This window comes from Lagopus leucura, unplaced genomic scaffold (genome assembly GCF_019238085.1).
Source record: "Lagopus leucura isolate 7727_CA_CO unplaced genomic scaffold, USGS_WTPT01 Super-Scaffold_1, whole genome shotgun sequence".
NCBI lineage: Eukaryota > Metazoa > Chordata > Aves > Galliformes > Phasianidae > Lagopus > Lagopus leucura.
Genome location: NW_024962250.1, coordinates 20,659,913 through 20,673,660, shown reverse-complemented (window position 1 = coordinate 20,673,660; position 13,748 = coordinate 20,659,913). Strand labels below are relative to the sequence as shown.

The following is a 13,748-nucleotide window of genomic DNA, read 5'->3' as shown; positions in this document are numbered from 1 at the left end:
CGGCTGCATCCCGCGCCCCGCCGGTTGCCATCTTACAGAGGCAGGAAATGGAGGATGTATAGAAAGTGACGTTTGGAAAAAAAAAAAAAAAGAAAAAAAAAAAAGAAAAGCACAAAAGCGGTCTCCGTCTCTCATACACGCCCCGGGACGAGCTGGCTTCGCCCCCTGCTGGCTCTCCGCTCCGCCTTGCCCAGCCCCGGCACTGCCGCCCGCAGCCCTCCTGCTCCCGGAAGGGGCGGTGCAGCGGCTCCCGGCTCCCGGCGGCGGGCCGTGGCCGTTGCCGTGACGGCGGGGGGACGGGGACGCCCGCAGCGAAGCGGACATGGCGGACGAGGCGCTGTTCCTGCTGCTGCACAACGAGATGGTGGCGGGGCTGTACCGAGCCGCCGAGCAGGGCGAAGGGGTGAGTGCGGCCGGTGCCGCCCCCGAGGCCGTCCGGCGGCGGCCGGGCCCGAGGCTGAGGCGGCGGCTGCCCTTGTGTCTTGCAGGAGAACGGCCGCTGCACCACCAAGCTGGAGAGCATGGGCTTTCGAGTCGGGCAGGGGCTGATCGAGAGGTGGGTGTGAAGGGTAGTTTTGTAATTATTTTGTAATTGTACCGCGAGATTTCCCCTTCCAAGGGCCTCTCAGCCCTTGGATCTTCCGTCTCCCGGTGCCTCGCTGCGCAGTCTCAGGTTGTGTGGAGAATCCCGAGCACCCAACGTCACGTTTTCATAGAATCGTTAAAGTTGGAAAGTACCGCTAAGAGTATCCAGTCCAACCATCGGCCCTCTAACCGTGCCCCTCAGTGCCACATCCACACGGTTCTTGAACACCTCCAGGGATGCTGATTCTGCCACCTCCCTGGACAGCCAGTTCCGATGCACTACCACTATGTAGATTAGTTGTTTTTCCTAATATCCAGCCTGAACTTCCCCTGGCATAACTTAAGGCCGTCACCTCTCATCCTGAATCGCTGTTACCTGAGACAAGAGTTGATCAAAGTGACTCAAAGACCATCAGGGAGAATACAGGGGGAGAACTGTGAAGAAGGAAGGCACTTTTCAGAAGACAAGTTCTGTGTGTTTGTTCCTACGCATTAATGTTTGCTCTTTTGTTTTTCGGCTGATATTTTCAATATTTGAAGGAGCCCTTCCAAACACTACCATATGTGAGAGCTTTATGTTAAGATATCTTTATGTACTTCAGCTGTCTTTGATGATCATATAGTTCAAACTCATTTATTCTTACCATAGTGCTGCAAATATTAAGATAAAACTATGTTACTCAAGTTACAATACATGGTGAAAGCTGAGTGTTGCTAGCATGATAGCTGGAACATTAATCTCTGTAGCGTTCTCAAAAGTAATGTTGTATAGTACCATTTTTTTAAAATTGTTTTGTATTTTTCTGCTTAATCAGTCAAGTTGTTGCGCATACATTCATGACTGACATATTTCTCTCACTTGTCTTTTAGGTTTACAAAAGATACAGCCAGGTTCAAGGATGAATTAGATATTATGAAGTTCATTTGCAAAGATTTTTGGACAACTGTATTCAAAAAGCAAATAGACAACCTAAGGACTAATCATCAGGTACTGATGCTCTAGAATACGATTTAAGTTACAAAATCAGTAACACTATCTTGTGTTCTAGGTGGATTTTTTTGTTTGTCTTGGTCTAGGATATATTACCTGGGAAGAAACCCAGACTGTTCTTTTTTTTTTTTTTTTTAAAGCAGTTTTTAAAAGTCTGTGTTGGCGCAGATTTTGAGAATACCATTTAGTAATTGCTTATGATGTATTTCTTGCCACCCTGTTTGAAAGACTAAATGTTTTCAATTTCACACAGTGTTGTGGAATTACAAACTGACAGGACAGTAATGCTTACAGTTTATTAAGACTCACACAGGAACTTTTTCATGAATTTCACAATATATTTTAGTACAAAACTAGTGTGAGAAATTACATTGCTGCCTTAAAACTCATTTAAATAGAATGGCTGTCTTGAAGTCATTTTTTAATTTGGAAAAAGATTTACAGTTTTCAGCAGTTAAGACACTTAATTGCACCCTACTGAACACAGTTCTATACAAAACAGCTGAAAAACTTCCTAAAGTTTGCTTGTTGATGATGTTGTTTGGTAGAATTCTGATCACATCTCATTAGAAACTCAATTAAAAACTTTTTTTTTTTTTAATTTAAACAGGGTATTTATGTTCTTCAAGACAACAAATTCCGACTCTTGACACAAATGTCCGCAGGAAAGCAGTATTTAGAACATGCACCAAAGGTACCCTTCTTGGGATCTATGAATTTGATTGGAATCATCTTGATCTATTAATAATAACTTGAAATTTTGTAGTTGAATGGACACAAACCCACCAAAAGGGAAGCTAAAATTTAAATATCCAAAAACTGTTTTTTAGAAATGCACTTTGAGTACAGTTTATTTGGTCTGTGTTTCAAGAAACAGTCAGTGATTTTGAAACACGGTGGGATTTGATGGTGGGAGCTGTACTGACTGCAAGTGGAAAATCATTGAGCTGATGTATTTTGTGTGCAGTTCAGGAAGAAACTTCTGCCACTGTCACAGTGCACTGACAAACAATAATAAAACCTACACAGATTTATATTGTCAAAGTGATAAGTCTTCAGTTCTTCAATGTTTTGCAACAGGCTTCACCCTTGAAACTTCTTTAAAATGTAACCTTATGTTTAGTATTTAGCATTTACCTGTGGACTAATCAGAGGGGGCCTCTCGAATTTGGGAATAAAGAGTATTGTAACAGCTGAAGTTTCATCAATGCCCGCATGTAAGTACTTCTCAAGAGTACTCCTCTATTAGCTCGCTCGATAACTTTAGTCACCAACTTCACTGTGCTTTAAAAAATACTGGCAGTGAACCTCCATGGCATTAAAGTAAAGCTACATTAAAAACTTATATTTCCATTTGGAGGCATCGGATGCAAAAGGGCGTACATTCAGAACTCCATTGCAATAACTGAAGATAAAACCAACTATTTATGTGCTCTTTATTTATAGAAGTCAGTAAAAAAGGTAGTAAGTGAACTCCATTGTAACTACATAAGCTGATTAAGATGGAGCTAAATATTTTCACAAGCTTTGAACAAGAAAACTGCTGTAATGTGGGGCATGGATCAACTAAAAAGGAAAGTGAATGTGTTCAGTTGGAGTTAGGTTTAAATGCTAAATTTAAATCATGGCTAGATATCTCACAATTAAACCATAAGATCAAAACATTCCTTAGAAATGTCTTAACAAAAAATGTCTTAAAAAGAAAGTAACTGCTTGGAGTAATAAATCTAAAGTTCATGCTTTGATCTGACTTTGCATTCTCTTTGCAGGTAAATTCCAGGTGATGATACAGAAAATGTAGAGCATGTTCAAATCTGGGTATCTACCTTAAAAATCCTCTGTCTGTGGTTTTGGCATTTTGGTTTGGCTTTGTATATAGCTTGTAAATTATAGCACTGCGCAGCACAATTCCAAAGCATACAATAAATGTTTGTTAAAGTAACACTGCTGTTGTATCTCGGTATGAAATTAATTCCGTACCAAGGCATTGATGTCCGTCATGGTAAAAACTGTCCTCTCAAAAGCTTCCAACAAAAGATTTATAGTACTAAATCAAACAACAGGCAGATTTTAAGAACAGAGTAAAGTCGCAATGAAGACTCGGTATAAGAAACAAATGTGTTTTGTGTCACCTAAGAAATGAGGCAGCAACTTTCTATTATTCTGAGGAAACAATTATTGCATAAATCAGCAGTCTTAATTAACAGCATTCATTGGAATATAGAAATGATATGAGCAGATAAAGATAACTTATTTTAAAGGTATATCCTATGCCTCTAAAATTAATTAATTAATTAATTTTTTTGGTTGTTGTTTTTTGCATCAGAAGAATTGTACAGCTAAGGACATCTACAACGAGCAAAGGCAATTTGCTTTAGTTTATTGTGCATAAATTCAGTATTAATGTACTTTTTTTTTTAATTGCTAGCTACAACTCACTTCTGTAATGAGTTTGTGCAGGAAGATGATTAGGCCAGCAAGAAGCTATAAAGACATCAGCAAGACCCTAGAGGAGATTGGGGGTTGCTGGATACTACTTGTTACAACATTTGTGTAACAATAGGTATCTTGCTGTAGGTAAGCATGAAAAGATCTTGTTTAAACTTGTAACAAATTTTACCATAGGACTTTTCTGTTGGCAGGGTCAAGTCTTACACTTCCAGAAATGTGAGAATGTCCTGTGATTGCGACTCAGTTTCTACTTTGACATCAGCAAACAAACTGGCAAGATATAGAAAATAATGCACTAGAACAACATTTTTGTCTGTTTTAACCATCTTCTGTATTGGAATAAACGTTTGTTGTCCAAGTGCATGGTTGGGCAGGTACACTGGAAGTTTTTCTTCCGTAAGCTCTAAGGAAGTTCTAAAGCTTGTAATGGATAGTTGTCTTTTGTAGTCTATAAATCTATGCTGGCAAGCTGTAGATTATAGGCATGTGTATAATCAATGGATATTAAGATGTTATAATCACAAAAAGAACAAGAGAGTTAGGCAAAGTAGACTAAGATAATAGGAGAGAAAAAATGGAAGGCTTACCCATATGCTAGGCTCACATACAAAAAACACCAGAAGAGGGGATCTCCAGACAAGATCCTTCCCCACTGGCAGTCAGCTCTTAAATAGGTCTAAGAGGGGTGGAGCCACCCCTTCTGGCAGCACAGGTGAATTGCTTTCAGCTGTGCTCCTCTGGCTGACTCATGGCTCGCCTCATGTGATCAATCAGAGGTTCAGGCTGTGACTCAGCAGTTCCCATACAGCATGATAACCAGGGGCTTATTATATGAGCTTAAGATGTGTTCAGGTACTGTGAACACTAGCTCAGATTAGTTGTAACTGCATAATTTGACAGTTCTAGGAAAGATCTAAAGCATTAGCAGAATGCCATGGCGCTGTTTAGAGACCTAGAGGAGATAAAAGTAAGCACAGTGGTTGGTGCTCTGTAAGGATCAGCTGTGTGACTGAAAACACTGAGCACTTACACTGGTAGTTTACAGGAAGGTTGTGGTGGTTGTCCATCTGTACGATTCAGGCTTCTCTGAAATTGTAAGGTGAGAGGATTAGCTGATCACTGTTCTTCCTGAGTGCATTTTGTGGGAGTTCAGTTGCCAACTCGTGCTGTTTTTAAATGGTGTTATTAAAGGGACTGACTTGCACTGTGCCTGACAGATGGACATTTCAGTGACACCCACACAACTTGGAAGGGCATTTTGTAATTTGCTTCCCTAAAATTAAAACTGTCGTAGTTTCTTTCATTTTCACTTGACAGTTAAAATTACCGTTCCACATAAGAAAGTGGTAATAATTCTAAGTTATACTATGAGCTTAACCATTAACTCGTGCTTAATGATATGTCTGTTTTAAATAGCGAGGGATTGACATCTGCTTCCTGCACAGTGTGAAATTCAATACTGTCTATCAGTCTGCTGTTACCTGCAGAAATCAGAGTTCCTTTAGACTGGATTTTCAATTGCTGAAGATAATTAAAGCCCAATAGAATCATGTACGTACGAAGCAGACACCAGTATTCTTGGCAAAGCATTCCCTGTTCAATGTGTTAAATCAAACAGGTGAGCTAACGTATTTGTCAAGATACTACACAGAAAATAAATTTGTCCATTTTGTTTAATAAGTGCTCCTGTTAAAGAGTACTGAATACAGCTGTGCCTTTACCCCTGGTTTCTGCCACTGTTTATATAAAGTAGCAAATAGTATTACTCAGGAAATCTCTGCACTACCTCCTTTATGTTTTGGTAACATAATTTTTTCAGTAATTCACTGGCTATAGTTGTATTGTTGAGCAGTATTTAAGCTCAGTAACTGTTTCCTGAAAAAACACATTGGATCCCAATTGTGTAGGCTTCTGAAGTAAGGCAGTCATTAAGTACTATGAAGAATGAGAAAAGCCATAATGTTTAAGAACAGCTTAAAGAACATTTTAGTTTTATTAAAAAAGACCTCAAGGGTTGTGTATTAGATAAAGAACAGTCATCTGTGACATCTCTTTAAACTCGGAACCTAATGACAGCATCCACAGGATTACTCAGATGGCAAAAATTTGTAATGAAGAATCTATTATACTAAGATATTGCTTGAGAGACAATGACAGATAATTCATGGACCATTTTACGATGAGGATACTGGAGAGCAGTACCTTCATGCTAAAGATCAGCTTCAGTTATTCATAGCTGTCCCAAATGTATTATTATGTTGAGGGTGCTCTGAAGAAGTTGTATTGTACTTGACAGAAAGACACTGCACGCTTCAGACCTGTACACTGTTTGTACTATTTGTACTACTCTGTGCTTTGCAACAGAAAATGGTTTTCTCAGAGAAGTCTAGGAGGGTTCATCAGCTAAATCGCGTTGATCAAAGTACCTAGGGGAGAGAAGTGGAATACAGTAAGAAAACTCTAATGCAACACACTCCTTACTTTGCTCTGAGTTGTTAGACCATTTGCTTTCCAGGTTTAATTTAGTATTTCTATCATATTTATAGAATATGACATTATGACACCAAATATATGACATATATAATAATATGACACCATATATTTGGTGAGCCCCCTCATGTTTGAGGGGGCTCACCAAAGAAAACTAATATGTTTTCTTTGTTTTAGCCTTAGGTTTGTCTTAAGTCCTGGTAACTAAGTATGTCTGCTACATACATCCAGACTACTTGGATTGACTTTCACTTTAAAGGAATCTATGTTAGCATAAGGATAATCACACTTATTCTGGACATGCTCTGCTATTTTATATTTGTGGTTTGCATTACCTGCTAACTAAGCAGATTAAGAGATTCAGAGCTGAAACTTGCTCTTCGTTCTTGTTCTCCTGAAAGAGAAACAAATACCAGAACAGTTCTTCTGTTAACCATATCCACTAGAAAAAGGTTACCTGCCATGTTATATGTTGCAGCCTTCCTCTCATTCTGCAGCAGACTTCAAATGTGAAAAATAACTTATCAAGAATTTAAGAGCTGAGAAATCATTCTCTTGATAATTTATGAAGTTGAAACAGTCCTTTGCACAACATTAAATTAAATCTTACCTCTAGTACTCTCACTTCTGAGCACCGCCTTGCCAACTGTCGAATAAGGGAGTGAGCTTCAGGTAGCAAAGGTTTTTCAAGGCATGCCAACAGTGCATAAAACCATCTACCCTGTGTGGATTGAAATAGTGAGCTTTTAATTATGGGCACTTCTTTGAAAAAAGAAAAACATGTTATATGTAGTAGGCCTTGGGCACAGGTCTCAAAGCAAAATTTCATTTAAGTGCCATTGACAGAATGGAAAAGTTTGAAGGGCCAGATTAGAGACTGCACAGTAGAATTTTATGCCTGTAAATAAGCTTCTTGTGAGCATGCTCCTGGATTGCCTGCTTGCTTTTTTTTTTCTTTTTTTTTTTTTTTTGAACAGTTTCTTCTATTAATCTAAGGGAAGCACTATTTGAGCAATAATTACATAGCTATTATTTGTTAACTTCATAAAACATGGAAAACCATTCTAAAGAATGAATATATTAAGTCAGATCTTTGTGGAAGTAATGCTGTTACATCAGCCTTAGGATTTACCCCACTGCAAAAACATGTCCTCTGCTTTTTACTTACTGAACATTATTCAATATTATAAACATCACTTACAATATTATAAACATCACTTTGCTACCAGTCTAATTTATTAAATTAATTCCAGTGCCTAGTGCCTTTCATGATAGGATTAAACTGAGAATGAGCACATGCTCTGCAGCATATTGGTCACTAAGAAAAGCTCAGAACAGAAAAGGCCTTTACGCAACTCAAAGAATCAAGAAGCTGTATTTAGTATTGTGGAAGTTTTCATTACTCATTTATTTTGTGGTATATAGCTAGTTAATCTAGTTGTGGCCAAACTTCATGCTAATGTACTCCATCACTCTCAATTTTATATCAGATTGGATCTGTTTCCACATTAACATAGATAACATAGTGCTGCACATGAAAAGATTAAATGATCTCTTTTAGCAGAATACCATCTCCAAACTAAAGCAGACATGTTAGCAAATACAGCCTGCAGCTCACTGACTTCAAAGCTTCTGTACTCTGGCCCTCTTTTCTCCCCAGCACCCTTCGACCTTGCTGATTAAGTTATTGTGGAGAGCAAATGAAATGGAGGAGTTTTAGCAGTACCTGAAAGATCTCTGTCTGCTCTTTTGTAATTACCCTTTCAAAAAGTTCTGTGTATGTTCAATCTAGCATCTACTCAGTTGAGTTTTGAGGACAACTGAATACAGTACACATATCTAGAGAACTAGTTGGAAACTAAAACAATTTCATAGAAAACAGCTGCTCACATGCGAGTAGTTAGAAAAAAATTACCAGTTCTGGAGTAAATTTTTTCTCTCCAAACCAGCTGATCAGGTATTCTAAGACACTGGTTACTGTGGCCTTCAAAAGAGAAACATAAAGACACAATGCCATATCTGCAAAGTTTTGTTTTGCTGTCCTACCCAAAGCATTATGTTACGTAAAAAGCAAATGTGATTTTTGTCTTTAAATATAGACATAATAAAGTTTCCACTCAACTGCAATTCTATATGGCATTTAGTTCAGGTTGAGATCGTATGTAAGGGTAAAGTACATGTTAAAGCATCATGGAAAAAAAAGCTTTTTAAAAAACTAAGAGCTTTATATAAAGCAACGTTCTGTGTTAACAAGATGTTACAGATAGATAACAAAAAAAGCATCATACTATTTCTATATAAGAATGACCAGTGAGAAATGTAGTAAACATTGTTCTTCTAGTATTGCAATGCATTTAAGAGTTTACAATCAAGTTGAAGAACTGCACTTAAAAGACAAAAGGTGATAAATTACTGTAAGCCCCTAAAAGAGGCACTCAAACATTAGAATGTTCTATTAAGAAATGATGAGGAGAAAATATGCTTACGTTTAGTTACTGTAAACATTTGCTGGTATAACTGTAGTTAAAGATGAGATAATACTTTTTCCTTGTAAGTGTACATTGAATAGCAGTTGGAATAAACAATCACCTTAGCACAGAAAAATAGGTAAGATTTATGCAACTGATGGAACATAGGAAGTACTGACTTGAGCAGTATCACTACGCTGTCCTAAGAGGTAGGCTTAAGATGTAGGCTTACCTGATTCATTCTGCTTACAATACTTAGCAAAGGAGGAAAGCCAACCTGAAAAAAGTCAAGTTGGAAAATGCAGAAACATCACAAACACCTTTTTTTCTAAGTTAGAACTTACTAACATTTGATCAGAACATTTGTAATACAATCAGAAATTTGAATTCTGTTCTGAGCTTTGACATCTATTGGAAAAACAAGACAACAAAACAGTATTCAAGTAACTTCAAGATAAGGTCTAGCCAAATTTGGTATCAAATAGCATTGCCTTTGCTGTTACTTGTAAAACAAGGGTGTGCTTTTTTTTTTTTTTAAAGCTGCAGTGAAGGGCATTTTTAGAGTAGGGTGTACAAGGACAGGAAGCACCTTCACAAAACACTAAACCAGACTATGGATAAAACTTTCCATTCTGTTCTAGCAGTGAATTAGTGTGTTCTAGCTGGGAGCAGACAGGGGAACTTCCCCAATTTTTTGACTGAACTAACAGACTTGTTCTCTGTTTCACTCAGTTTCAACCTAGAAGGGAAGAGAAATGGGTCTTACTGGGCTCACCAGACAGCTTGCTTTATGTTTAGCACAACGTGGTAATAAACAGTAGCATTGTTTCTGGTAGCTGTTTGTGAAAATAACAGTTGAAAATTAGTCCTCTTATACTCACCTTTATGTAATCAATTCCTAGATGTTCATTATCAGATTCTGCATCTATTTCTGAGTACACTCTTTCACCCAGGCAGAACTTCTTCCAACCTTCTTCATCCTCTAATTTGGGCTGAAGTAAATAAAAATAAAAGCAAACAGTGAAATATAGCTATCTGGAAGACAACAAAGAACAGACATGATAATACTCTCCAGTTGTTGAATTACACTGTAAAGCAAGATTAACCACAAATTTAATGACTAGGAAAAACACATAACTGTTATGAATTCTACTCACCATGTTAACATTGCTGTCCAAATCCTGTGACCGCCAGTGATGTCTGTGCTTGTTCAGGCTCTGAATAATTAAAGCCAAATCAGTTCTAACTTTACACTTATCAGATCCTAGCCATAATCTTCATTAAAAAGGAACTTCTGAAATCAGTAAAAACATTCCTGAGTACATATTCCTCTAGCCTCTTGGTATAAATATAACTGGTACTTATACTGGGTTTTTGGAAATAATATTAAAGCCAAAGGAATTTTAAAGTCTACTGCATAAAGCTTCAAGTTTAAGTAGTAAGTTTTACTAGTCTTAAAATCCTTTTTTATGCTTGCTGTAACAACAAAAAACAACTGGGTTAGTCAAAAAAGCAAACGTAAGACCAATACCATGCTTCCAACAGTGCTCTGAGTCAGTGCCTACAGAATTGTGAAAGACGGCAGGCTTACTTTCCTAGAACATTTCTTCTGACAGGGATGCCATGTAAGACAAATTGATCTCCATGACAATTTCCTATTGGAAGTATAAGCTTTTGTAATGGAAATATTTTTCCCTCACTCAATTTTTACTCTAACAGTAAAAGTAGCCACTAAAAAAAATGCTGCAATGAACATTAGCTGATGCGTAATGTATTGACAAATGACTTTTGATGCTCTTTTCCCTCCACCTTCGCTGCTTTATCTTCCTCAAAAAATACAATAAATGAGCTCACACGAGGCTCAAGGCCACAGCAGCTTCAGTGCAATTGATTATACTGCAGTGTATTCTGGTATTTTTACAATGCAATATCAATACATTATAGACATGCCTTCAGCAGTACTGGAGCTGTAAAATATCTTCATATACACTCTGTTTGAATAGTGCACAGAGAGACACTGTTCAGCTCTCCATTTCTTTTCTGTAAAAGCAAGGTACAAACATGGTAGGAAAGTCTATGCTAACACTGCATCCGCACAAATCCATTTTAGCAAATCAGTATTTCTGACCATAATGGCTCCCACTGATGCCCATAGGACCCTAAATGAACTGTGTTTTATATATATGAATCTCATGGTGGATAGGAATCCACTTGTTCTATAGTTCCACAGAACAATGTAGAACACTGTTGGTTTTAGTGTCACTGTGTAACATCACAGTGATTTTTGTCCTTCCTCAAGCACTCCGTATCATTCAGTGCAAATATTGCCAGATATTTTTGCTTTATTTTTATTTAACATGACTCTCAGGAAGGAGTTTCATCAGAAGTTTAAAAGCCTCACAGTATATTCCCATTTTATTTTATTTTATTTTTAAAAAATTAAAACAGTTAACTAGCAACATCTGATCAAAATGTTATGACTTTATGGTAGGAAAGACATAAGTTTGTCCCCCCTAAAGCACAGATGTGCAAGTTAAAAGGCCCCCCATTCTCCATCACACAATTTTCTACCTGACGAACAGATGAGAAATTGGCCACTTGCTGCTGCTGCCACTTGAGTGTTGGAGAGTATCCTTCTGGAGCAGGCTGACATCCAGAAATCTAAGGAAACACTGGTAATAATTATAATGTATAAAGAGCTTTATAAAAATGATCCTTAAAGAACAAGAGAATTAGTAAATAACTACCAGCAGATAAAAATAGAAATACTCACTTTAAAAAAGGTAATTTCCTGACAACTGATTTAAGTTGGTCTAGACAAAATTTCTCCTGCTTGATGGTGCATATATGCAAAGAAGGAAAATTAAATATATAGAATGTACTGTTGAAGAATCTTTTAACGTTATCTTTTTAGCACCTTAACTGCCCTGTTAATAAAGGAGAGTGCTCTTTCCTTATCTTGGACAGGTGCTATTAATAGTAGGAGTTCTTCTTGCTCAGATAGTAAGTTGGGGAAGACAGTAAGTAAAAAAAAAAAATCTTTGAGGTTAACTGACAATTAAGTAGATATAACCTCTTCAGAGATTAGCATGAAAGAATTACAGTAGAGAAAAATCTTTCTACAAATGTTTAAGAGTGCCATTATGAAGAAGGGAGACAAATGAATAGAACAGCCACAAGGTACGTGGTCACGTCAATAGTAGAAGCTTTAGCATAGCAGTCTAACAGGCAGATTATACAGTTTTTGTGGAAGAAAGACAAAATTGGGCATTTGAAATATTTGGAAGTAGATTAAAAAAAAAAAAAGAAATATGACAATAGAAAAATCTACTTGTAAGGGGAAATCCCAATAAGAGGTTCCATCAGAAAGTGAAGAAATGGAGCTAGCATTTCATCTTACATTAGCTGTACTTACTGCTCTTACTGCCTTATACAAGATATATTTTTGAATCTAGATACAGATATTACTTTCTTCTAAAGCTTATGCAGGTTTTATGATAGACTTGTAAAATTTAGCTCAGCATTTGATTCCTTCGGGTAGAAAAAGTCTGCTGTGTGTCAGTTAGAAGGGGTATGACTGATTTAAACTGATCAGCTACAAAGACTGCTTATTGCCCAGAAGTTCAACAGGCATTTCTTCAAACCCTGAAGTTTCATTTATTTCATTAAGCGCTTTAAGATCCAGCAAGTTTTAGTTATGCTCACGACTCCCCCATCTTTCCAGCTGCTTGTCTCTTAATGCAAAAGGCATAAAGCAGCCCAGACTTACTGCAATGTTTACCGTCTGCTTCTTTCTTAGCTTCTTGGGGTCTATTTGTGCCACGACCACATCTGGGCATCGCGCTGCTTCAATCCTACAAAACAAAATCAAACTGCTGTATTGCAGTGGACGGTTATAGGCTGAATACGGCATCTATGGAAATCTTCACTTATGCAAAAAAAAAAACCAACTGACTGCAGGCAATTCTCACAGAAGGCCTGACTTCAGAATTACCAAGTATTCCCTCTTCATACGCAAGTGCACTGGCGCCCTTGAAGCTTGTATGCTCCTAAGTTGCCTTGAAGCGAGGCTGCGCATCCCATAGCGACATCCTGGGACACTACTGCTACACGGAGCCCAAAACCGGACCGCCGTCTTCCTCGAACGGAGCTTCAGCGCTGGGCTCGCCGGGGAATAACGGGCCCCTCGGGCACACGCAGCGGGAAACGCGCCGCCCCGACGCAGCCCTACCGGCCCGCCGCCAACCCCCGGCCCGCCACTCACTGAACGCGCCTCAGGTACTCCTGCGGCGTCCGGGGCGGCACGGTGGGGTCGAAGTCGTCGGGCAGGTCGCAGTCCCCAACGGGCAGCAGCCGCGGCATCAGCTCCTCCACGGCCGACTCCATCACCCCGCCGGCCGCAGCCGCCAGCCCGGCTGCTCTCGCGAGAGACGCGGCCTCGCGCAGGCGGAACGCCGCCGCCGTGCCCAGGCGTTGCGGCCCTTACGAGCGCCGTGGGCTGTTCCGCAGGGCGGAGAGGAAGGAGGGGGGTGGCCGTGTTGCCGGGGAACTGCCCAAAGCGATAAGCCCGTTCCTGAGCTGGACGGGACCCCTGATGACCACATTTAGGCCCTACATCATTCTCACGTACCTTAGTTTTTGCAAGTGGTTCTTAACTCACTCATTGATAACACTGCCTATTCTTTCTGAGGATGAGCAGTAATAATGCTTATCCCTTCCTTGGATCCCAGAGATCTGTGGTGAAAATTAATTGTCTAAAGTGC

General features: G+C 39.0%; 2 protein-coding genes across 2 annotated transcripts; one reads left to right on the top strand and one right to left on the bottom strand.

The window, feature by feature from the left end:
* The first annotated feature begins 264 nt into the window (after window positions 1–264).
* Window positions 265–3,518, top strand: TRAPPC6B (trafficking protein particle complex subunit 6B). The gene is made up of 6 exons (XM_042865178.1): window positions 265–403; window positions 489–556; window positions 1,456–1,573; window positions 2,187–2,270; window positions 2,700–2,793; window positions 3,346–3,518. The coding sequence occupies exons 1-6, from the start codon at window positions 323–325 to the stop codon at window positions 3,375–3,377; spliced, it is 477 nt and encodes a 158-aa protein (XP_042721112.1). The 5' UTR covers window positions 265–322; the 3' UTR covers window positions 3,378–3,518.
* Window positions 3,519–6,001: 2,483 nt separating this feature from the next.
* Window positions 6,002–13,395, bottom strand: GEMIN2 (gem nuclear organelle associated protein 2). Its single transcript, XM_042865165.1, has 10 exons — window positions 13,250–13,395; window positions 12,755–12,839; window positions 11,557–11,646; window positions 10,143–10,202; window positions 9,867–9,977; window positions 9,218–9,262; window positions 8,433–8,501; window positions 7,128–7,238; window positions 6,853–6,911; window positions 6,002–6,453 (listed from the first exon to the last, which is right to left on the bottom strand). Exons 1-10 carry the CDS (start codon window positions 13,369–13,371, stop codon window positions 6,414–6,416), a joined length of 792 nt encoding a protein of 263 aa, XP_042721099.1. The 5' UTR covers window positions 13,372–13,395; the 3' UTR covers window positions 6,002–6,413.
* Between the last annotated feature and the right edge of the window lie 353 nt (window positions 13,396–13,748).

Coding starts and splice junctions, on each gene's coding strand:
- TRAPPC6B (XM_042865178.1), top strand. CDS start 323: ATGGCGGACGAGGCGCTGTTCCTGCTGCTGCACAACGAGATGGTGGCG. Junction 404..488: donor CCGCCGAGCAGGGCGAAGGG/GTGAGTGCGGCC, acceptor TGTGTCTTGCAG/GAGAACGGCCGCTGCACCAC. Junction 557..1,455: donor GGGCAGGGGCTGATCGAGAG/GTGGGTGTGAAG, acceptor CTTGTCTTTTAG/GTTTACAAAAGATACAGCCA.
- GEMIN2 (XM_042865165.1), bottom strand. CDS start 13,371: ATGGAGTCGGCCGTGGAGGAGCTGATGCCGCGGCTGCTGCCCGTTGGG. Junction 8,502..9,217: donor TTGTAAGCAGAATGAATCAG/GTAAGCCTACAT, acceptor TCTCTTTTGAAG/GCCACAGTAACCAGTGTCTT. Junction 6,912..7,127: donor CAGAAGTGAGAGTACTAGAG/GTAAGATTTAAT, acceptor TTTCTCTTTCAG/GAGAACAAGAACGAAGAGCA.